This window comes from Diabrotica virgifera, chromosome 3, assembly GCF_917563875.1.
Source record: "Diabrotica virgifera virgifera chromosome 3, PGI_DIABVI_V3a".
Lineage (NCBI taxonomy): Eukaryota > Metazoa > Arthropoda > Insecta > Coleoptera > Chrysomelidae > Diabrotica > Diabrotica virgifera.
The window spans coordinates 2,360,238-2,386,116 of record NC_065445.1 but is presented as its reverse complement, the minus strand read 5'-3'; the positions used below and the strand labels follow the sequence as shown (position 1 = coordinate 2,386,116).

The 25,879-nt window shown below is 31.5% G+C and overlaps 1 protein-coding gene across 1 annotated transcript in view; it reads right to left on the bottom strand.

Moving 5' to 3' along the window:
* Nucleotides 1-25,879, bottom strand: part of LOC126881766 (calcium/calmodulin-dependent protein kinase kinase 1) — a 391,062-nt gene that overhangs the window by 294,251 nt on the left and 70,932 nt on the right. The window contains exon 2 of the mRNA XM_050646245.1: nucleotides 19,904-20,071. Within this exon, the coding sequence (XP_050502202.1) occupies nucleotides 19,904-19,922 (19 nt within the window). The 5' untranslated portion in view covers nucleotides 19,923-20,071. The remainder of the gene's footprint in view (nucleotides 1-19,903; nucleotides 20,072-25,879) is intronic.

Below are 25,879 nucleotides of genomic sequence, written 5' to 3'. Positions count from 1 at the left end.
GAAAATAACTCGACCGAGGTTAAGCACGAAGGTTGATGTCAAAGATATATTTTAGTTTGGTGGTGCGAGCCTTTTTTCGTGCACAATAACTAACGCAAAGCTATTCAAAACATGAACACATTTTCATAAAATAAATATAACATATAGCTATATTAAATAACGGTTCGCATGTTTGATTATTATATTATTAGCTTAATAAACTGACGTATTTATAAATAACGAATAATTTATACACTCGTATCGTGAATGGTTTGCTAAAACAAATAGTAGGGAAGTTTAGATCATCAATTGTGTTGCTATCATCACTCACTAGGGCTTGAGGAAGATGTGTAGCCTGAAATGGGTTGGGCAGTTTGTTACAAGGCAAAAATAGGACAAACGAACTGAATCGACAAGTGAAGCAGGCACTAATCGAACATACACACTACACGGAGAAAACGGAGTCGTCCAATATGTTCCCTGAGGGTCCATTTCGAAAACCTATGACACTTCCGGTGTCCGGACTTAATGCTACCTGTGTCCGGTTATTCTGATTCGGAAATCAGAAGGGGGACGGGCAAAATTTTTATACACAAATTGTTTAATACTTTTTTTAGCAAGTTCAAAACATCATGTTTTTGCTTCCCAAAAACACGTTTTCCCCCAAAAACAAGTTTTTAGCATTTTTGGGTCATCTTAAACAAAAAAGATCTTTTTTCTCAAAAGTTTTAAACGATTCAAAATCTGAAAAATGCGAAAATAAGCATTTTCGAAGCTTGAAAACTAATGTGTAAATTAGTATTTGTGAGGTTGTCAAGTGCCTTAATTGAAGTTTAAACATTCAAATTCAAGATTTGGATGAGTAATCGGGGCATAATTCAATTTAGACCGTTGTTTTTAATTGCTAATTATGAGCGCCCTCTCGACCATTAATCCGCCGCGGCGGCGCGTAGCACTATATGATTGGCGTATTTAATTAGCACATTGGCAATAATGAATTGAATAAATAAATTATTTAAAAAAACTATGTTAATAATATACCAGGTGTCCACTTATATTTTCCCCCATTTTAACTGCCTATAACTTCTAAACGGCTCAAGATATAAATATGCGGTTTTCGCTGAAATGTTTTATTTTAGTAAAAGTTTTGTCTGAATGGACTGAATTTTTTATATCGCTTTCCAATACGAAAAGAAAAATGGCGGATTTTTGAAAAAAACGTTGTTGACTTTTTTTTAATGGAACGCCCAGTATATTTTTTTGTAAATATATAAGAAATGTCATTCACCTTTCAACCAAAGTTTTTCAAAATCGGTTGTCAAATCACTGAGTAATTAATTTTAAAATGAGCGGTGCAACGTGGATATCACATACCTAAATAACATAACTAAGCAAATTGATATTATGTTATGTGATTTCCACATTGCATCTCTCATTTTAAAAATTAATTGCTCAGTCATTTGACCATCGATTTTAAAAAAATTTATATCGTTGGATAGGGAAATGACCGTTTTTTCAAGATTTTAGGTAAATGACCATTTTTTATGTCGCTTTTAAATAAAAAATGGCGGATTTTTGAAAAAAAACGTTGTTGACTTTTTTATTGAAACACCCAGTATATTTTTTGTAGCTTGAAAAAACGGTCATTTACCTATCCAGCAATATTAAATTTTTTAAAATCGGTTGTCAAATGACTGAGCAAATAATTTTTAAAATGAAAGATGCAATGTGGAAATCACATAACATAATATCATTTTGATTAGTTATGTTATTTAGGTATGCGATATCCACGTTGCGCCGCTCATTTTAAAAATTAATTACTCAGTGATTTGACAACCGATTTTGAAAAACTTTATATCGCTGGATAGGTGAATGACCTTTCTTTCAATTTACAAAAAAATATGCTGGGTGTTCCATTTAAAAAAAAAATCAACAACGTTTTTTTCAAAAATCCGCCATTTTTCTTTTCGTATTTGAAAGCGATATAAAAAATTCAATCCATTCAGACAAAACTTTTACTAAAATAAAACTTTTCATCGAAAACCGCATATTTCTATCTTAAGCCGTTTAGAAGTTATAGGCAGTTAAAATGGGGGAAAATATAAGTGGACACCCGGTATTATAAAATTTTAATAAATGTCAAGTATTTGTTGGGAATTTTTCGCATAAGTAGGTACGTATAATATGTCCTATACATCCGACAGACGCATCATAAAGTGCGACGCCCGACGATTAACAATTAAAAGCAACGGTCTATATTGAAATAAGCCCCGATTAGAATTAGACTCGTTAGAATCTTGAAATTGAATGTATAAGCTTCAATTTAGGCACTTGTCAACCAGAACACTTATAATTTACACATGAGTTTTCGAGCTTTGGGAATGTATAATATGCGTATTTTCGCATTTTTCAAAATTTAAATCGCTTATAACTCGAAATCAACGTTTGAGAAAAATGACAAGAGATCTTTTTTGTTTAAAATCACCCAAAAAACTAAAAATACATTTTTCGGAGCAAAAAAATTATTTTGAATTTATTTAACAAAATTGTCTCCTATGCAAAAAAATGTACAGCCTGTCTAAAGTCTGGGCCCAGAGCACGCCAAATAGAATTCTATTTTGCTGACGTCACAAAATAGAATTTCATAATGGGAGAATCGACGGTTGCTATGCAACGTGACGTCACTAAAATAGAATTATATTTGGCGTGCTCCCGCACCTGGAATGGGTTTAGTGCCACTGATTTTCATTAGGGAGTTGATATTCATTTGTTAGCTGGGATCTGTATCGATTTTTAATAAAGTTCTCTCTTGAAAAAGCAGCTTCGCACGTATAAGTTGAGCCAAAAATTTCATGGCCAAACATTTTCAAAATTGCAAAACACTATATTCTGAATTTAATCACGGTCCGCACAAAACTGGCATACGGTCCGGATGCGGACCACGGTCCGCTAATTGGTGATGTCGCTGATTTGCGATTGCGGTGAATCAGATGTCGCTGATTTGCGCCTTTGAGACGCAAATCAGCGACATCTCTCGTAAAACGAGGAAGACAAAAAGTCCCAGATACAAAGTTTACTACAATTAAACAATTAAAATAACTTAAATCAGGCAAGGAGATTCACTAAGCCCTCTAAGCAAGGAGAAACAAACACAGGAATCAGGCAAGGAGATTCACTAAGCCCTCTACTGTTTAACATAATCTTGGAGGCAATAATAAAACAAGTGAAGAAAAAAAGAGGGTACAAAATGGGCAATAGAGAGATAAAAATACTCTGTTACGCTGATGACACCGTGTTAGTAGCAGAGTGCGAAGACGACTTACAAAGATTATTGCACGAGTTCAACATTAACGCAAAAAAAAATGAATATGAAAATATCAGTCCAAAAAAGAAAAAGCTTAGTAACTTCCAAAGAACCAATAAGATGCAAATTGGAGTTAGACAATCAAATTATACAACAAATAATGACTTTCAAATATCTGGGAATTATTCTATCAGCCGACAACAATATCGAAGAAGAGGTAAAAGACCAAATAATTAAAGCCAGTAGAACGGCCGGATGCCTAAACGACACAATTTGGAAAAACAAACACCTAAAATTGGAAACAAAGGCCCGAATATATAAGTCAGTTATTAGGCCAATTATGACTTACACGGCCGAAACAAGACCAGATACAAGCAAAACACGAAGACATCTGGAAACCAACGAAATGAAGATCTTAAGAAGGATTGCTGGAAAAGGACCACAGGACAGGGTAAAAAGTGAGGAATCAGACGCATATGTGAGGTAGACAATATAAATACCTGGGTAAAGAACAGAAAAGGAGAGTGGAATCAACACATAAGCAGGATGTCTGCAAGCATAGCCAGGGACAAGTCACCGTTAGGCAGAAGAAATATAGGACGCCCAATGAAAAGATGGAATGACAATTAAGGGACAGAAAAATATGCAGTACTGCGTGTATAAAATTAAAATTAGAAGAAGAAGATCACTAGCTACAAGAATAGTTATATTATATTTAGAAATAAACAAGAATTATATATCTTAATGCAAACTGATATATCTTTTAAGATAAACAAAGTTCCTTCGCATTCCAAAATTTACACTCACTTGAGCCTATTTCCGAAGACGCTCCAGGCCAGTCTCCCTCATATCGAGGTTAAACGTAAACACAGTAAACACAGGTATCGTTTCATTTGTATTTCACATAGAGCTGGAGCTGGAGCCGAAAGTAGGCTCTAATACGGTTGATGAGCAACGACACGTTTCCAACCTCAAAGCCACAGTTTAATTTGCAAACTTGCCGCTTTGAGGGCCTAACTCATGCACCTCGAGCATATTAATTTTCTAGTAATTTCCACTGTTATAATTAAGGCACTCTCTGCAATTATGGATGACTCTCGTCACGATGAAGTTTGCACACGATGACACTAAAATTAACTCAAAAACGGGGTAAATGAATTCTATTAAATTAGATGACATTTTAAACAGATGTGTATCACAAAAAATATACAGGGTGTCCAGAAACTCTACCGACAAACGAAGATAGGAGATTCCTCAGATAATTTTAAGACAATTTAACCCAATTCACCTAGTCCGAAAATGCTTCCTAAAGGAGCTAGAGCTATTTGAAGATGGTGTCTGGTAATTAGTTTTTCTTAAATATCTCCAGAACGCTTCTATTTAGAAAAACGAAAATTGTTACACTTATTTATCTTTCAGAGATAAATCGATTTCATCCATTACAAATTTCTAGTACCGGTCATAGGCGTCCGTTTTGGGTAGGGCAACAGATATATTATAGCATAACTTTTTTGTTTTTAATTTTTAAGCATTTTTGAACCTGGATTTTTAAACCGTAAGGTATTATAGTACTAAAAGGTACTCTTACTTTAAGTCGATAGGATACACTGTTTTCTAGATAAAACGATTTGAAAATTTTGAATATAAAAAAAAAATCAAAAAAATACTATTTAGAAAAACAAAAACTGGTACGTTTATTTATATTCCAGAGATGAATCGATTTCATTAACTGCGAATTTCTACTACCGTTCATTTGAATGATACCGGCAAGAATTGTTTGCACCAGATTATTAAATTATGAGGTATTCTAGTACTAAAAGTTACTCTTGCTTTAAGTTGGTAAAATACACCGATTTTTTTGAAAATTTTTTTCAATTTTTTTTCAATTTCAGGGAACGAAAAATTTTCAAATTGATTCAATTGATTGAATTTTCAAATTCTGGAAAACGGTGTGTCCTACCGACTTACGGGGCTATCCTAGTATAAACTTACGAAATTCATATACTTTTTTGGGAATTTCTAAAATAAAAACTACTTGTTTTGAAAATTTGCATGAGCATTTATTGTGAAAAGAAGTATATGTAAAACAATTTTCATAAAAAAAATATTGAAAATTAAACGATTTATGCGCCGTCTATTGGCAATGTGAAAATAAAAACATAGCTCCACTGCTACAGTGATTGGGACTAATTGAGTTCCTGAAACATAAAATTTCGAAGATATTATTGAAATATTTATTGAAGTTATTTTCTATACCATCAATTAGGGGTTTTTTGATCGGATAAAAAATGTCAATTTGGCGGTTTTTGAAACTGAAAATGTGTTAGCTATTTTTAAAAAAAAATTCAACACTTCGTCATTTTTTCAAATTTTAATATTTTTCAAAAACCCTAGTTGATGGTATAGGAAATAACTTATATTTCAATAATCACTTTGAAATTTTATGTTTTAGGATCTCTATTAGTCCCAATCACTGCAGCAGTGGGGCCATGTTTTTATTTGCACAGTGCCAGTAGATGGAGCATAAATCGTTTAGTTTTCAATATTTTTTTATGAAAATTGTTTTACATGTACTTCTTTTTATAATAAATGCTCATGCAAATTTTCAAAATAATTGGTACAGTTCTTTTTATTTTAGAAATTCCCAAAAAAAGTATATGCATTTCGTACTTCTACACTAGGATAGCCCCTTAAAGCAAGAGTACCTTTTAGTTATAAAATACGTCCCAATTTAATAATCCAGTATCAGAAATGCTTAAAAGTTAAAGACAAAAAAGTTATGCATAAAATAACCGTTGTCCCACCCAAAACGGACACCTATGACTGGTACTAGAAATTCATACTGGATGGAATCGATTTATCTCTGGAAGATAAATACGTGTAAATACCAATTTTCGTTCTTCTAACTAGAAGCGTTCTGGAGGTATTTAAGAAAAACTAATTCCAAGACTCCATCTTCAAAGAGCTCTAGCTCCCTTAGAAAGCATTTTCGGACTAGGTGAATTGGGTTAAATTGTCTTACAATTATCTGAGGAATCTCCTGTCTTCGTTTGTCAGTAGAGTTTCTGGACGCCCTGTAGTATGTTTCACAAATTTGCCTGTTTTGGATTGTCACTAGCCTCTCTCTTCAATCCTGGCCCCACTCCCAGGGAGAGTGTAGTAATCGACGTGATGTCTTGTATTGCCCGTCTCCAAAGATCTCTGTCTCTAGTCATTTCTTTTAACTCGTGCATAGGTCTTTTGCATATTTATGTAATTTGATTGATCCATCTTGTTGGGGATCTTCCTCGTGATCTTCGGCCTTCCACCTTTTCTTGTATAATGAGTCTTTCCATGTTTTCTGTGTTGGCTCTCATAACATGTCCAAAGTATTTGAATTGGAATCCAACAGAACATTTAAGTGGCGTCTACCTTCCATCTTTCTGATTGTCTCAGGGTCCAAAATGCACATATAGCCCGATCAAAAAACAATCTGACCCCAAAAAAATAAAGGAAGGATGAAAATTTGGGAATAGGTAGTTGAAATTCTCTATTATTATATAAGAAAAAGTTTACAATTCTACATCCCCTCCATTTTACAAAAATGGAGGGGAATACCCCCTCTCGAAATTAAAAAAAATACATTCAAAATAAGACCGGAATTGGATAAGATGACTAATTCTAAACAACTTTTTCTCTATAGAGTCTTTTCGCGAAGTCAATACTTTTCGAGTTATTTGCGAGTGAATATATTCATGTTTAACAAAATAAAACAAGTTTTTGGACGGTTTTTCGGAGATAACTCAAAAAGTAAGTATTTTAGCGAAAAAAATATTCTTAGCAAAAATATAGCCCATAAAAAATTGAAAAAAATGGTGTATACATGAGGTCTGTAGACCCAGTAGAAGCAGAGTTGCAGCTAATGAAAAGTAGGTTCTTCTTCGTCAAATTCCAAATCGAGTATTTCAATGTGAAATATCCCAAAAACGGAGCACTTTTAGGGGAAAATTCATTTTAACTTTTTTAAAATGTTTAAAATAAGATTCATTTTTGTTTTTTAAAAAAACTTGTAATATTAAAAGTAAGTGAATTACGCTCAAAATATTGTTGGTCCCTTTTATTTTTTGGTAAAAAAATCGCGAAAATCACCCCCTAATTAGCATCACATATAAATTTTAACATTACCACTTCACAAGTTACTTTGTCTATGTATTATTTATATGATCTGTGAGTTTCATCGGTTCAAAGTGCTTCGTTTTGAAAAAGCTGTAGTTAAAATGGCTTGAACGAGTAACTAATCACGAGTTTAGGCAAATTTTGAATAGCCATAGCATAACCAATTTTTGCCTAACAAGAAAACAAAAAATCAAAAATATTCAGAAAAGCAAAACGTACATTTTATTACTCTTTGAGATTTTTGCTATTCCTAATTGTTTTTAAGTTAATTACATAAACAATTACGATTTTTTTCAACATTAAAAATTTTTGTTTATTTTAAACCCAATTTTTTTCAAAACTGAGCACTTTGAACCAAGGAAACTTATAGATAATATAAACAATACATAAGTAAAGTAACTTGTAATGCGGTAACGATTAATTTTATTTGAGCAGCTAATTAAGGGGTGATTTTCGCCATTTTTTTACCAAAAAATAAAAGGGACCAACAACATTTTGAGCGTAACTCACTTACTTTTAATGTTAGAAGTTTTTTTAAAGAAACAAAAATAAACCTTTTTTTAAATACTTTAAAAAAGTTGTGCTCCGTTTTTTGGTTATTTCACATTGAAATATTCGATTTGGAATTTGACGAAGAAGAACCTGCATTTCATTAGCTGCAACTCTGCTTTTACTGGGTCTGCAGACCTCACGCATACACCATTTTTTTAAATTTGCTATAAGCTATATTTTCACTAAGAATATTTTTTTCGCTATGATACTTACTTTTTGAGTTATCTCCGAAAAACCGTCCAAAAACATTTTTTTTTTGGTTAAAAATGAACAGATATTTACTCGCAAATAACTCGAAAAGTATTGACTTAGTAAAAAAACTCTATAGAATAAAAGTTACTTAGAATGGGTCATTTTATCCAATTCCGGACCTATTTTAAACGCATATTTTTTCACCCCCGAGAAAAAAATTTTTCACCCCGTACTTTCCAATTTTTGTAAAATGAAGGGGATGTAGAATTGTAAACTTTTTCTTATATCATAATAGACACTTTAAACAACCTATTCCCAAATTTTCATCATTCCTTTATTTTTTTGGAGGTTTTCGTAAAATTTTGCGTTCCCTGATCGGGCTAATACGTAAGTCTGTACCTGTTGGGAATATTAAGCAGTTAATCAATCTCATCTTTAACGTTCTTGAAATTTGACAGTTCTTCCATATTGCGGTCAGTTTTGGTGTGACAACTTTTGCTAGATCACATCTACGTTTTATTTTAGTTTTAAATTCAGTTATAAACGAAATAAGGGGTTGTGATAGGCCTACTTCTTTTAGTATTCGCCATGTGTCTTCACTTGACACTGTTGAAAGCTTTACAATGAACTATAAAGCATATTATATACAGTGGAATATTGAATTCCCTAGATTTTTCGATTATCCCTCTAATATTCAACAGGTGTTCTCGAGTATCTCTACCTTTGGTAAATCCAGTTTGCTTTTGTGGAATTTATCTTTGAAAGAATGTTTTCAGTCTCTCATTGATTATATTATCAGTGGCGGCTCGTCAGAGGAGGCAACGAAGGCTTAGCCTCCCCATAAATTTTTTACACATTTTATGTCATCTATGGGGCATAATATTTCTATAATTATTGATGAAATGTCACTGATTTGTTTATTTTGAATCGCGAGAAACAACAAGCGCTCGTACTAATACAAAGTGTTAAATTATTGCACACTTGTAACTAACGCATCTGGAACGCATCTATATGCCCACCTGCCACCTACGCTGTGAGCAGCTCCATGTCACTACCAAGGGAGGCAGAAACCAGATTCGACTCCGTTGTGTTATAAGTTTCGACAAACTTCTCGAAACCAGCAATATAGTTTCCTATGCGTACAATAATACTCGATAGATAAACGTAATATTATATCGCTTCACGTCATACTAACCAGAAATATAAGGCAAGGGAGGCTAAACCAGAATTAAGCTCACTTGTGTTTTTCTTATATTCTATAAGGAAGTTAACAGTCAGGGTATTTCTTGATGTAATTTTATCATTTTATTTTTTTTTTAATTAATGTTTGGTGAATTTTTGTATTTCATATATTTTTATTTGTGTTGTTATTGGCTTGGTAAGGTTATTTTTACAATTTATGTACCGTTGTTTGTTTATATAAAATGGATAACGAAATCAAAATATCTGAAGATATAACTGACTGGCTGCTCAGCAATAATTTTAATACTTTAAGTATATATAATAAAGCTTATATTATTAAAACCTTATGAACACCACAGCCAAATTTAACTATTATTAAATCCTCAGGTAATCGTCAAAATCGTGCATTTAATATTAATTGGTATAATAAATGGGACTGGAAAATGGTCAAAAACAAATGGAGCCTTAAATTACATTTTTTGGTGCATTTTTTTGCTAGTGCAAATTTGTCTAGATTTTTTATAGTTATAGCTTCCCCTATTGTAAAACTCACGAGCCGCCACTGTATATTATGTAGCATTTCCTTGCTGGCATGTGATATAAGAGAAACCACCCGACACTAAACAGGTTTATAATAATTCTTATAACTTTGATACAAATAATATTTCGGTTATAATTTAGTTAGGATAAAAGATAGGATTGAAGTTTAATTTTAAAGCTGGTAGCTTTGCCTTTAATTTGAGCTATGCTTGAGCTAGCTAAGTTATTTTGCAATGTTTTTGCACCAATTTTGCAATATTTCCAATTCTAATCGTTGGATCAAGGTTTACCAGACATCATTTTGTAGGTTTTTTGTAAAGGAACAAATTGCATTTCGTAGAAATGATTTATATTTGTTAGTTTACGAATTATATTTTAAACAATTAATTTATTTATAACAAATTCCCGTAACTTCTGACGTAAAAGCCAGTTTGAAATTCGAATTAAGCGGGTCAAAATACTTTATTCAATGTTAATCATTCAAAACTTGCAGCTAAAGACACTTTTTAGCAACCACATCTGAATCTTCAACAATTTTTGCATTAAAATAAATTTTTATTAACAGTAACAATATACAAGCCCGTGGAAAAAGTAAATAATTAAGAAGAGTAAAAATTGAATCCATCAAATTGTGTGTATTTTATACGTACATCAACGAGCTCGATAAAATGTTTATTTCCCTATAAACCTATTTAGGTTCTTTGATGGTAAACAGTCTCCTTGACCTAAATATTCTAAACCCTTAAGGAATATTCTCTTCTTTGTTTGCCACAGCCAAAAAACAAATCTCAAAGGAAACATTTCCGGAACACTAGAAAACTTTTGACACAAATACTTTTTTATTTCGAAACTTTTTTTATTTGGTGGTTTATAGAAGTTTATGTATGTCTCCAAAAACGGATATTTTCCTGTTTCATGTAACAACTACTTTTTGAAAGAGTGTTTTGTGCAAAATATTTCATAAATTAGTAAAATTCATTGGTGACAATGAAACAGAAGTACGTAATTTAATAATTATACAGTGAGGGGCATAATTATTATGGAATAAATGAATTTTATCGAGAGTGGAATATACAGAGTTGGGATAAGGTATGGAACCAAGCAAATATCTTTGAAACGAAAAGAACAATATTTATGAAACTTTGCATGCAAGTACAGTGACGCAAAAGGCATCTGATGCCCTATTTTTTGTTACTACTCCACTTCCGATTTCACCGAAAATACCCTTAACTTATTTACTTTAAATGGGACACCCTGTATATTTTTGGAGATTTTAAAAGAACTTGTTATTTTTAATTCATACATACCAAGTTTGGAAGAAAAAACTAAGAAATAAATCTCTTTACAGTTAAAAAATAGGTTAATTTCTTTACGTTAGGTTAGACCAATGATATTAAAAATAAAAAAAAATAATTTCAAATGTTGAAAACGCTTGCCGTTCACCTCCTGACAACGTGTAAGCCTATAAATAAATTCGTGAGTTACTCTTTGCAAGATTTCTCCACGTATTAGTTCACATTCATCACTTATTCTGTGTCTCAAATCCTGCAATCATGTTGGTCGCCTAACGTAAACACGTGATTTTAGATAATCACAAAGAAAAACTAACGAATTGAGGTCCGGAGAACGAGTGGGCCGCTCTATGAATCCTCTACGTCCAATCAATCGATTTGGAAAATTCACCTCCAAAAAATGAAAATTCACCATAACCGATTTATTATTAATATTTCAATACGATATTTTTCACTTAAATAAACTATTTTTAATACAACTTATTTCTATCAATTAGTTCAGTACCTAACGGTTTTGCCTATTATACTAAATTCAAATAAGTCATGCAGTGCATGTAAACAACAATTATAGTCTACAGTCTACAGTATAGATAGTACTCGTTTATTTCATCTACAGACACTTTTTAACAAATTTATTTCTTGTTTTAATAGTTTTTTCTTCCAAATTTGGTATGTATGAATTAAAAATAACAAGTTCTTTTAAAATCTGCACAAATATAGAGGGTGTCCCATTTAAATTAAATAAGTTAAGGGTATTTCCGGTAAAACCGGAAGTGGAGTAGTAACAAAAAATACGGCATCAGATGCCTTTTGCGTCACTGTACTTGCATGCAAAGTTTCATAAATATCGTTGTTTTCATTTCAAAGATATTTGCTTGGTTCCATACTTTATCCCAACCCAGGTCATGCTTTTGACGTCATACGTCTGAGCATGATAATTTTTTTAAATGAGAATAGGGATCGTCTGCTAGCTCATTTGAAAGGTTATTTAATTATCTATTCAGTGAGTAATATAAACATTAACAGAATTATTTATACAGGGTGGCCAAAAAAATTAAATTTTTGCATTATGTATATAATTTGTTTAATACAAAATATAATTTACTGCTGATAGAAAACAGAAAAATTTGTTTTTGGCCTATATTAAATGTTCAAATTTACTCTCACCATCCTCACCGATGATGACAGGACTAATTTGCTTCCCATTTAATTCAATACATTTTAAGAAATTAATGAAGATGATCTGGGTCGCCGATCGACAACCAAATTTACAAGATTCAAAAAATAGAATTGAATTGGAAAATCGTAATATACCTCCAGAAATGTTCCACAAATTAATTCAAAAATTATTTTTTTGGTCAACCTGTATAAATAATTCTGTTAATGTTTATATTACTAAATAGAGAATTAAATACCTTTTCAAATAAGCTAGCACTCGACCCCTATTAAGTTAAAAAGTCATCACGCCCGGATAATGTCTTAAGTAATATAATATATGCCAAAAAATCGTAATTAAATAAAAATCGACCTGTTTCGGCATTTGTCCCAAAAATCGCCGATTTAAATATAAATAAAAATCTTTAAAACCATCACATATTAAAAATTGTATATATGACATTCACTTAAGTCTACTTCACAAACAAAATAGCAGGCACAGATTTATTGGTAGTCTTTCACCAATTATCTTACCACCCTCAAGAATTTCCAAAAACTTGTTAACCTTTACAACATTCTCCGTCTATTCCACCATATCCCGTTAGCATAATTTAAGCATGATATCATGTTAATGAATACTCAGGAAGTAGCTCCTTGTAGCCGAATGTAAGTACGACACGTTATCATTGCATGCTTACAGACGGCATGCATCTGCATGTGTATGCTAGCTTGGGGACGTTTGTTGCCGCCCCCGAGTGTGCATACATATGTATTTGTCTGCTGTCTGAAAACATTTTATGTATGTTGTTCAATATTGGCTTGATCTTATGGATCTTCAGCATCTTTTATAACTAGACATTGTTCTAACTCTGGTTTTTATTTGTAGCATTTAGTGACTTGTAACCGTTGACCTGAAGATGCTCTGCATACTTTAGAGAGCGAAACCGGTCGTCCGAAGTTACAATAAATGATTGAGAGTACGTCTGTTTTTTACTTCATTTAAAATGAACTCTAACATGCAACCCATTCAACATTTTCAAAGCTTTGCACTCCACGATTCTTTACAAAGCATTTTGAGGAGAGATTGCAATTGCTGGATCCGGCATCCAGCAATTCAGCTGGATCCAGCGTTTTTTTTACATGCTGGATCTGGATCCAACAAACCGTGCTGGATCCAGCAGCACAGATCCGCAAACATGTCAAGTTTGAAAAATTTATTTCATGTCATCATTAGCCTCTTTATACAAAGCCTGAAGAAGGTGAATGAAGAACTGGCAGTAGCAATCGAACCAACATCGGCGAGTTCTGTTGAATTGATACCTGTTACAGCGATTTGCTCATGAAAATACAAAAAGTTGTTAAAACGTTCAAAAAATCACCTAACAAAGACGACATGTTGCAAAAATATGTCAAGGAAGAGTGTAACTCGTTGCGCGAATGTAAGTCATTTTTATGATACACGACAAATTAGATAAACATGAAGATATACTTAGATTTGACAAAATTCGTGCTACATAATTTTTTTAGTACCTCGGTAGCTCAAGTCATCAAGAGATTTAAGAGAGTGGATTCTTATAAGGTGTTATGATATTATACTCTTATTGGCTTAGAAAAATTATAAAGATAGAAAAATCGGAATATGAATGTGAAATAAAAAATAAAGAAAAAAAATAAAATATTGGGCGCCACTGGTTACCTAAGGAACCAGAATTTATACAAAAAAAAAACAAATATTAAAAGAAAAATGGTATTAAATCAAAATAAAACAGAAAACAGTCACATAAAAAAAATATACATAATATACAGAACATTATAACGTAACTTACCTTATTTACTCTACTCAATATATTATACTCAGAATTCTATACTCAGTCAATTTTTTAATGTTCTTACGATTCAAGAGAGAAGGGAAGAAAATAAATTATATGTTGAAAATCAATCATTATTTATTAGAAACAAAAAAATTAATCTCTGATCTCTCTGTGTTACAATTAGAGACCAGATTACCAAATAAACAAAGATGAAACGAAAAAGTTTTACAAACATAAAAATTATAGCTTTACAATGAATGTCCTGTTTTCTTCTGTCTGCCGGTTGGTCCGCAAGTTCAAAACGCTATTTCACTAACGCGAAAAACACTTCACATTGTTCATAGCTACAGCAAACAGTACATGAGGTTATCCATTGTTTATAAAAAAAAGTTATAGAAAAATTCAGCATTCAACTCGAACATAAATAGTTTAAAAGTTAAACTGGATCAAATTTTACTTTTACTCGAACAAAATTATTTAAAAAAAATTCATTAAACTGGAAAAAAATTTACTAGCAAGCTTAGTATTCAACAAGGAGGTTGAAACTAGTAACAAACAAAGAAGGAAAACTTATACGACATCATTCCTGATTCTGACTGCACGAAAAAACGAAATACCAAAAATGGTATCTACTAATTAACGACAATTCGCTTAAAAATAGCGAGAAAATTGTCGGAGTTCCGTTCCATCCACCATACTGCATTGCCGTGCTAATTTCTTAGCCAGCCGAAGACTTGGTAATTAACTACATTTTGAAACACTGATGGAACTCTTCACAGAACTTTGCTGGAACTCAACTCAACATCATGATGGCCCTCATGGAACTTAACTGCCATGATGATGGCCCTCTAAGACTCAAAACTAAACTTAACTCGGTGACTGCACTTCATGATGGCCCTGGTGGAACTTAACTGCCATGATGATGGCCCTCTAAGACTCAAAACTAAACTTAACTCGGTGACTGCACTTCATGATGGCCCTGGTGGAACTGACTTCTCTCAGCTCTACCTTGTTCCTTCTAAACTTGGGTTCCTTCTCCCAAAAAAAAAGAAGTTACCTCCTACCTTGACCAATAACGGCCATACCAAACATTTCTCTACCAATCAGGTGGCAAGAAAACTTATTCAGGGCATCCCATAAATGTCATGATTTTCGCTTTCTACCAATACGTACTCGTTATCTTCTCAACAACAAGATTCCTAAGTTTTCACGAAATACTATGACTCACACTATTACAGTTAGTTTTTGCGAACTCAATATTTAATAGTTCTACTAAAAACATCGGCTTATCTAGCTTGAGTCTTCTTGTTCCAATACACATACAATAGGTTTCTTGTCTGTAAATATCATAAACCTTTATACTCTAGTCTGCAACTCTGCAGGGGTACTTTCTCTAGCTATTTGGATATACCGACGAAAATAACTCAAGACTGTAAATGTCATAAAAACCTTTTATCTTGCAAGCTACATCAACGCTGGTGTTTATTGAAAAATATTCCGTTTACTATTTTGTAGGATATAAACAATTTGGGGTACTTTCGTACACCAAATTTCAGAGAATTGTACGAACAACGAAACAAGCATCCAAACCCGTGAGAAGTGAATAACGCCATACTCTGCACTATGCGGAAGATCGATATACAGGGCGTAGCGAAAGTTAAACTGGGTCGGAATTTCAAATATTTAGACGGGGGGACTTTGAGCGTGTTTCAAGAGAAAGGCAAGGAAGTTTGATTATTGACTGCCGCACCAGGTAGAACAGTTTGCTCAGTATGCTGGAATGTTTCTACAGCATCTACAGCAGTTGCAAAGTTTACATCAATAAAGCGTTGATAGACATTGATTCTGCGATAAAATTCTCTGCTGGCGAGTGGTCAATAAATCAATGAGTACAACCGGTTCAACTCTTTAACCGGTGAAACTGGCTATATGTGTAGTTCTGTGTGAAGTATGTTAGGCTATAAGACGATAGATAAAATGTTTTTTAAGGTCCCACTTCCAAAAAACTAAATACTTGACGTAGAATGATACAGACTGATTTTTATCATGAGATGCAAATAAAACTCGTCATCAGTAAGCCATAGAAGAAAAACATATTGTGTCAGCTCAAAATTGCCATCAATGAAATTAGCTTCAAATGAACTACTTATACAACAGATAGGTTTATTTGGATAAAATTTCATTCACTACAATTTTCAGCCGACACAAGCAAAGCCCTACGTTTCACTTCCATGGCTTACTCTTGAAATGGCTTTTTTTGAAATCTCATGATAATTGGACGGCGTTATGTATAACTCGACCAAGCGCCATTTCTTGAAAATCGAGATTACAACGAATTCTGGTGGCAAATAGCTAAAACTATCTTGGAAAAAATCCGTTATTGTCACGTTAACGGTCGGTAATAAAAACAAATTTAAACCAAGCGACATTCTGTCTATGAAGGATTTTTTGTTTTGCATAACAAGACTATATGCTTAACTGCCATTCTTAGTTTTGCAAGAGCTCTTACAAGTATCTTTCTTAAGTTTTTTTCTGCGAAGATTGAATTTTGTCCAAAAAATGTGTTTATATAAAGAAACACTCATTGGATTTTTCACTTCTTACCAAACAGCTTCGTTTAGCATAACTAGACCAAAGACCAATAATAATGGCGCTTAGTCTACTAGTAAAAAATCCAATGAGTGTTTCTTTATATAAACACATTTTTTGGACAAAATTCAATTTTCGCAGAAAAAAACTTAAGAAAGATACTTTTAATGTATGTGATCATTTAGAAAGTAAAACAAAACATTGTGTGGATAATGATAAACTACTGACTTTGAGAAAAGAAAAAGATTTGCACTTGGAAACAGCAGAAAAAGCACAAAATAAAACAAAATAAGATATGCTTGCAGCCAATTTATACCATTGGATGCAAAACCAGTAGGTATATAGGGTGAGGCAGATAACTGGCCTATTAGAAATATCTCGAGAACTAAAGGCAACAGAATCGTGAAAATTGGAATAAAGGGGTTTTGAAGGATGATCTATTCTATTAAATGAAAATATTTTCATCTCTTTGCAACTTCCGGTTTATAACTTCGTTTTTTAAATGGGACACCCTGTATATTTTTACATTTTTGGATTCTCTTCGATGTCTTCTTTCTTAAAATATGAGGTTTTGTAATATTATACAGGGTATTTTAAAAGATAATTACGTTTTATTATTAATTTCGTAGCAATATTCACACCCTGTAGAATTGTAGTAGTTTGACATCTAAAACTCTACTTGCGTTCAAATGATTTTTAATATACTCTACTATTATTAAGAATCATTAGTATACTTAAATTTTTAATTTTAGTATACAGGGTTGGTCGAAACTCGGATTGAGTATTTTCTGAGTTTTCTTAAATGGAACACCCTGTATTTTTGTATTGTAGTGAAATGATATTTTATAGTACTTTTTTATTTCTTAAGCATTCCCTATACCTAACTGCTTTAATTTGTGAGTTATTGGTGATTCAAGCTAAACATTAATTGCAACAAAAAATACGTAAAATTTTATTAGGTTGGCCGTGAAAATACTCAATCCCAAATAATTTTTCAGAAATAAATACATATTAATCCAGACTGGTCCTTAAAATTACCAATAATGGTTTAGCTATCAAAATACCTACGTAGTTAGGATTGTTGGTGCGATTAACAATTAAGCACAAATTAAAGCAGTTAGGTATAGGGAATGCTTAAGAAATAAAAAAGTATCATAAAATATCATTTCATTACAATACAAAAATACAGGGTGTTCCATTTAAGAAAACTCAGAAAATACTCATTCCGAGTTTCGACCAACCCTGTATACTAAAATTAAAAATTTAGCTATACTAATGATTCTTAACAATAGTAGAGAATATTAAAAATCATTTGAATGTAAGTAGAGTTTTAGATGTCAAACTACTACAATTCTACAGGGTGTTCATTTTGCTACGAAATTAATAAAAAAACGTAATTATCTTTTAAAATACCCTGTATAATATTACAAAACCTCATATTTTAAGAAAAAAGACATCGAGCAGAATCCAAAAATGTAAAAATATACATTTAAAAAAACGAAGTTATAAGCAACTTCCGGTATAACCGGAATTTGCAAAGAGATGAAAATATTTTCATTTAATAGATCATCCTTCAAAACCTATTTATTCCAATTGTCATGATTCTGTTGCCTTTAGTTCTCGAGATATTTCTAATAGGCCCTTTATTTGCCTAACTCTGTATAGATCTAGTAGTATATTGTTGATTAAAAAATAATGTTGAAGTCATTGGAGGATTTAGTGGTAAACTTGATTTTCCAATAGATAACCAATAAAGAGAAATCTGGACATTTTTCTTAGTATTTTTTGTGATGATTCTTTCCAATGTGTAGATTAAAAATAATTTTTTTTTATTTAAACTGGTTTTCTTTAGTTTTTCTCTGTTTAAAATTTCTGTCTGCTTCAATTTTTTTATTGATACAATTTTAACTGCATTAGAATTAACGCTACTGAATGGTGTCGTCATTCAATGATTTTTGAATTATGTTGCCGCAATATGTTTAACATAAGAAATTAAAAAAATACTAGTTTAATATTAGTGATTACAATAGGCCTATCGCAGTTTTTTGTTTTGCATTAATAGACCAAACGACATAAATGGTAGTTGGTCTAGTAATGTATAACAACTAAACTTCCCAACATATATTTAAAGCATAAGTAGACCAAGTGCCATTTTATTGTTTTTCTAAAATATGGTAGGTGCGATTATATTGAAATTTTGCAATCAAAAAGAGTTGTAGGTGATCATTCTTTTGTTACAATTTTATGAAAATTTATTAATAAATGTATTTTTAAGAAACGAAAAACTTTGAAGCCATTCAGCCATTTATCTCAAAACTATGATTTGGCTCTTGGTCGAGTTATGCATAACGCCGTCCAATTGTAGTCTCTGCTCTAGCCACTAAGTCAAAGAAAAGCAATATTGATTGCAAATTGCGACTGATTTATACGTTCTTATTTGATTATATACACCTAACATAATTTTTATTTTAAGTTTTTATTTTATTAGTTTGTACTACAAAGCTTAAATAATAAATGAACAAAAAGGCAAACATTAAAACCGTGTTTTTATTTTGGTTTCACATTTTGCTGGATCCGCGCTGGATTCAGCTGGATTCAGGCCAATCTTGCAAAAATCCAGCTGGACTGAAACTGCAGTTGGATTGCAATCGCCAATTTTAAGTAAATTATTTCTTTTTTGGTAGCGACTAATTGTGTAGTTAATATGTTGAGACCAAAGCAGTTTTCTGTCAAAGTGTAACACCAAACTATTTCAATTCCAAAACAATTGGAATGTTATTGCACTGCAAACAGCAGTTCAAAATGTAATTTTCATTACAATCAAGTGTAGCTTCAATCCCGTACAAATATAATATTTAATCCGGAGGGTCTATAAACTTTATTTGCCAAATATTAGATTTCTTAATTTACTCTAAATGAGTGTGATAGTGGAGAGGTTCATAAAAGTATTTTCACTATCTTATAACACCTAATTTTTATCTTCATTAGTTAAAATAAGTTTTTTTTTTGTAAAGTTACCAAATCCTACTGACACACATCGAGCGCCAACTTCCTACACTGATCGCTCGCCCTTTATTTCAATTAACTTTTTGTCCTAGTTCGAAACAAAACAAAACAAGAGAGAGGGAAGAAAGTAAAATTGAGTTACATACCATGCTGAAGGGCGGCCATCGGATTGATTACACTCGTTTGTCATTTATCGATTGTCCCGCAGAATTGATAAGACGTCTGTTTGCTTGCGGTGAGGAGATTTTCTAAGAATGTCTTCTGTTAAGCTATGTTGTTAGAATATTCCGGAGAAGTTGACTGGAACAGTTTGCCTGGAAATAAAATGCCGGGTTATTAGTTCTTGTCGGATGGATTCCTGGGTCAAGCGTGGTTTTGAAACAATAAATTTGTAACAGACATCACTTATTTTAAAAATGCATTAAGTACGGCGATTTTTACGAGGAATAACAAAAAAATTATAGAGAAATCTTAAGCCATTTTTAAGTATAAAAATATACTGCGCCGCAAAAAAATAGGGATATTGTCAATAAACTATAAATAACATAAATTAGCATTTAATGATGGTCATTATGATGCGAGTATGACGGATACGAAACTGATACGAGCTTCATAATGATAATTAAATGCAAGTTGTATACATGATTTTTTTTTCTATGATCATTCACAATAAAAAATATATTCAGTTTTATTTATTTTTTAACACAGACAAATTAAGTAGTTATAAGAATAAATTAATTTTTTTGTTGATAGATTTATATTTTCAATATTACAAAATTATTTGAGGATAAATTTTTAATATCCCTATCATCTACAGACATTTTCTTTAAAGATTTAATTTTTAAAATAGTCAGTTTGTTTACATATTGAGAAATGTCAAAGGGTATGCATCTGACTTGACATTGGTCACTGCGCATGTGCCACCTTGATCGCGAATGTCATCTCGCGATTCTATTGGTTAAAATTCGGTATCATAATGAAAATCTGTATCATAATGAAGTTCATTACGATACAGGATTAAAGTAAGGGAGTAGAAAATAGTATATTGTGCAACAAGTGCAGAAAGGTACTACTTTCTCACGAGTTTGAAAAGTTGCGTTACGAGCGCAAGCGAGTGCCGCAATTCAAACGAGTGAAAAATTACCTTTCTGCACGTGTTACACACTATACTTTTCTACAACCACAATTTTTGCTAAAAATAAAAATCACAATTTCCAAACGAAGATTGATTATAATAATAAATTATAAATTTTAAACTGTATTTAATTAATACCTACTAATCAATTTAAATTCCTTATACCTAAACAAATTACACAGAAATCATTTAAAAAATTAATGCACTGCCTTAATTTGTTTGAATTTAAACTATTTTAAATAAATTATTACAAAATAATAACATTTGACGTTATATTTATGCAGTCACGGATTTCCACCAGACCTACTTCATTCGCCGTATCTTACTGAGGTTGCTAAATCCTTATTGGTTAATTGATAATTATAAAATGTTTATTAAGAATAAAATTGTAAAATAAAACAGTTGTAATATCAATAATTTATTTTCTATTCGACATTTAAGTATAATAATTGTCTTACAGGTTGTATATTATTTGTCTACATTTTAACCACAGCTGTAAACAGAATATATAACCATACAGAAGTAAAAACTTCTTTTGTATATTGGTATAAAAAGTTTTATTAAAAAACATAAAAGTCCTCCAAAAGGATTTGCAAAACGTTTTCAATCTGAATCAGATCATCCTCAGTGCCTAGAACGAAGTATTTCCACGTTAAAATGAATGCAAAAGGTTAAAATTGTGACTAGGCTAAAGAAAAATGTGGCAATACTTACGTTCTGCTTCGTAAAAGAAACTAGCAACTTTTTGAAAAAGGTTACATCGATATTTATGGTTTACATAATAATTAAGTGGTATTTGTAGCGACTCCAAGTCGATGTTACAAGATGAAATGTGTTAGGAGTGCTCAAAGGGCAACAAGGTTCCCTGCTCGTTAGGAACTCGTGGTTCTTGCCAGTTCAATGGACACAGACCAACAAAAGTGAAGGAGATGACAATCCAATTATCAGACCGAAGTGACATGACAAGATAGGTAGTCAATTTTTGGTTATGAATTTCAAATTATTATTGTTGTTTAAAAAATTTGGATTATATATTAGTAACTGTATAAAATTGAAATTTAAATTATAATAATTAGATTTTATTGTAAAAGTATATAAGGCAACTCTCTACTCTCTGTTACAGAAAGAAATGTTGTTAGTGTTAGGTAGATAAAATGCTAGTCAGTGACGTCATCGGTGATTAAATTTGGGAAAGAATATATAACGTTACTCAGAATGAGGTAGTCATTTCTATAATACCAAATCTAAAGTTCAAAAATAATGTGTTAAAGTAGCGAATTTTGCAGATTTCTCGGACATGAGTTAAATCGGTCCTTTGTCAAAGGCACTATCAAATCTAATATCTTAAATAAAACCATTTCATCTAAACATGTTATAATAATATTTATGATTTTATTGTGGAATGTAATGGTACTGTGCAGAAAAGAACTTTCCGGCACAGAAACGTCACTTTTCTGCACACTAAGTCATTATACAGTGCGTCCATAAAGTAACGCATAAATTCATTATTTCGTAAACCGGCGACTTTAAGGAAAAATCCCGAAACAGGTCGATTTTTATTATTAAATTACGATTTTTTAGCATATATATCATACCAGTGACGTCATCCATCTGGACGTGAGGACGTAATTGATGATCTTTTAAATACGAATAGGGGCCATGTGATAGCTTACTTGAAAGGGTATTTAATTCTCTATTCACTAATATAAACACTAACATAATTATTTATACAGGGTGTCCAAAAAAATTGTTTAAATTAAATTAATCGACACAAAAAGATAAATGTACCTATGTAATTTGTTTAATTCTAAATACATTTTACTGCTGTCAGAAAACATAAAAATGCTTTATTTAAAAAATAAACATAGATTTTCGCTTAAGCGTAATGTTCAAATTTCCAAGACGCAGGTGGGTGGCAGCTTTAACATTGAATTTAAGCGAAAAGCAATATTTATTTGTCAAATAAACATGTTTTTCCTGTTTTCTGACAACCGTAAAATGTATTCTGAATTAAATAAATTACATACATTCTTCTTTTTGTCTCAAATAATTTAATTAAAAAAACATTGTTTGCACACCCTGTATAAATAATTATGTTAATGTTTATACTAGTGAATAGAGAATTGAATAGCCTTTCAAATTAACTATCACATGACCCTTATTTTTATTTAAAAAAAAATCATCGATTACGTCATCAAGCCCAGATGGATGACGTCACTAGTATGATAAATATGCCAAAATATTGTATTTTAAAAATAAAAAGCGACCTAATAATAATAATAATAGGATTTATTTAGCTTTTTAGCTATTACATTACAAATAAACATTTACATATATTTAAATAAAACTTAAAAACGAAAAATCAACTAATTCTTAAAATACAATTTTTTTAACCTATTTTTGAAGACTTTAACATTTGGTGAATCTTTTATGCTAGATGGTAGACTGTTATATATTCTTAGTCCTTCAACAAAAAGAGTTTTTTCCATGGCACTTGTATTGAACCTTGCAATATGATAATTATAAAATCTTAAATTATACTGACCTAACAAAAGTGATCTTTTAATGACATAATTATTGAAGTATTGAGGAGCTTGCTTGTTAATAATTTTAAATATTAACACCAAACATGACTCAGTAATAAGCTGATTAACATCTAAAAAATTTAATGTTTCCAGCATAAAGTTTATAGAGGTATACTTGCTACATCCAAGGACAATTCTCATAGCTTTATTTTGAAGCAACTGCAAACGATATACCTGTTCATTTGAACATGAAATAAACAGTGACATACAATAATTAAAATGCGGAAATATTATTGTATTATACACAACCTTCCTAGACTATCGGAAAAGCCCTTTAGATATTCTAGAGAAGTAACCGATTTTTTTACCAATTTTTTTACACAGAAAATTTATATGTTTGGTAAAATTAACTGTGGATCAAATAAAATTCCAAGATATTTAATTTCATCTTCATAGCTTATTATATCTTCACCTATTTCAATACTAAAATTTCCTTGATTAAATTTAGAACAATTTATCTTAGTACCCAAAATCATACACTTAGTTTTTTGAGCATTTAGTTTCAATTTATTTGCCATCAACCAATTATTAAGAATATCTAATTCATCATTTATTGTTTGAACTAAGTTATTAAAATCTTGTCCAGAGACAGAAATTAATGTATCATCTGCAAACAGATTTACAAATGAATTTTTAAGATAGAGATGTAGATCATTTATATATAAAACAAATAATAATGGTCCAAGAACGCTTCCTTGGGGAACTCCATATATAGTATCTATTTCGTCTGAAATATTATTATTTACTTTAGTTTTTTGACATCTACCGTTTAGATAATTTTCTATCCATTTGAACACAACTCCAGTTATTCCATAATTTTTGCATTTCGTTAATAACATCTGCCTGTCTATTGTTTCAAAAGCGATTTTTAAATCTACAAAGACACTAATTACTATTTTACCGTCATCTATATCTTTCTTCCATGTGTTACATACTAACTTTCATGCAGTTTCAGTAGAGTGCCTACATCTAAAACCAGATTGATTTACAAACAGCAAATTATATTCATTTAAATATTTAAATAAGTGATCATAAACTAATAATTCAACGATTTTTTCGATTATCGGAAGTAAATTAATCGGCCTAAAATCTTCAAACGCCTGTGGTTTACTTATTTTTGGTACAGGTATTATGGTACTACATTTTAATACTGACGGCAGAACTCCTGCTTGCAGGCAGGTATTAACTATGTTTAACAATGGGTAACCAACCACTGAAAATATCCCTTTCAACAGTGACACTGTCAGAATATCGTCACCAGTTGCTTTATTTTTTAAACTACTTACCACTTTATGCAATTTACCAAGTGAAATGATGGGAAAAGGATCAATCTTAGAAACAATATCAAGCTGTATTTCAGAAAAATTTGAGGATCTAGGAATATTTTGAGCAGTCCCCTCAATACTATCAAAGTCAAACTTATTTAAGTCTTTAGTAACATTTAACCTACTATCTAATATGCTAAAATTCGATGTATTATTACTACTATTTACAATTTCTTTTAAAGTACTCCACATTCTTTTACTGTCATAGCGACATTGATCAATTTTTTGCTCGTAAAATATTTTTTCCTTTCTTCTAATTAAAGTAACAACTTCATTCCTCTTCCGTTTGTACCGTTGAAAATCTAATGGATTATTCGTATACCGAAATGTTGAAAAACAGATGTCTCTCTTTGTAAATTTCGTACTTCTTCATCAATCCAATAACTACTATCAGAACGGAATTTATGTTGGGTTGGTGCTATCTTATCCAAACTGCTTCTGATATTATTTAAAAAGTATTCATACAAAACGTCAACATTGGTAGACGAATAATTCCAATCTTTTCCAATTAAATCAATGTTAATTGCTTCAATTTTCTCAGGCGTAATATATCTTGAAGATACCATTTTTAAATTCTCTTTTGCACAAATATTAATGGACGTACCAATAATGTCGTGATCAGTAAATTTCGGAAAAGTTCGGTCAGTTTCTTGAAGTTGACCTGTTTCGAGATTTTTCCTTAAAGTGGCCGGTTTACGAAATAATGAATTTATGCGTTACTTTATGGACGCACTGTATCTTATACATACTGTGAGAAAATATCAACTTTGCTAACATAAAACTGTGCAGAAAAGTTCACTTTGAATAGTGGTTGTAGAAAAAAATCGTACCTACCTATATATATTTCCCTAGCTCGCGCTAATTCTATGTTATATCATGTAGTTGTGAAACAATTCGCTTATTTAATGACAGAAAACAATTATTTCTGGTATCAGTCTACGTCTACAAGGTTCTACACGATAAACGCTTTAATTGGGTATGCATAGATGTTATACAAAACTGATTAGGCACTAGACTTACTACTAAATACGGTCCCACTGTTGATATTATTGTGCTACCAAAGAGGAGAGCAAGAAC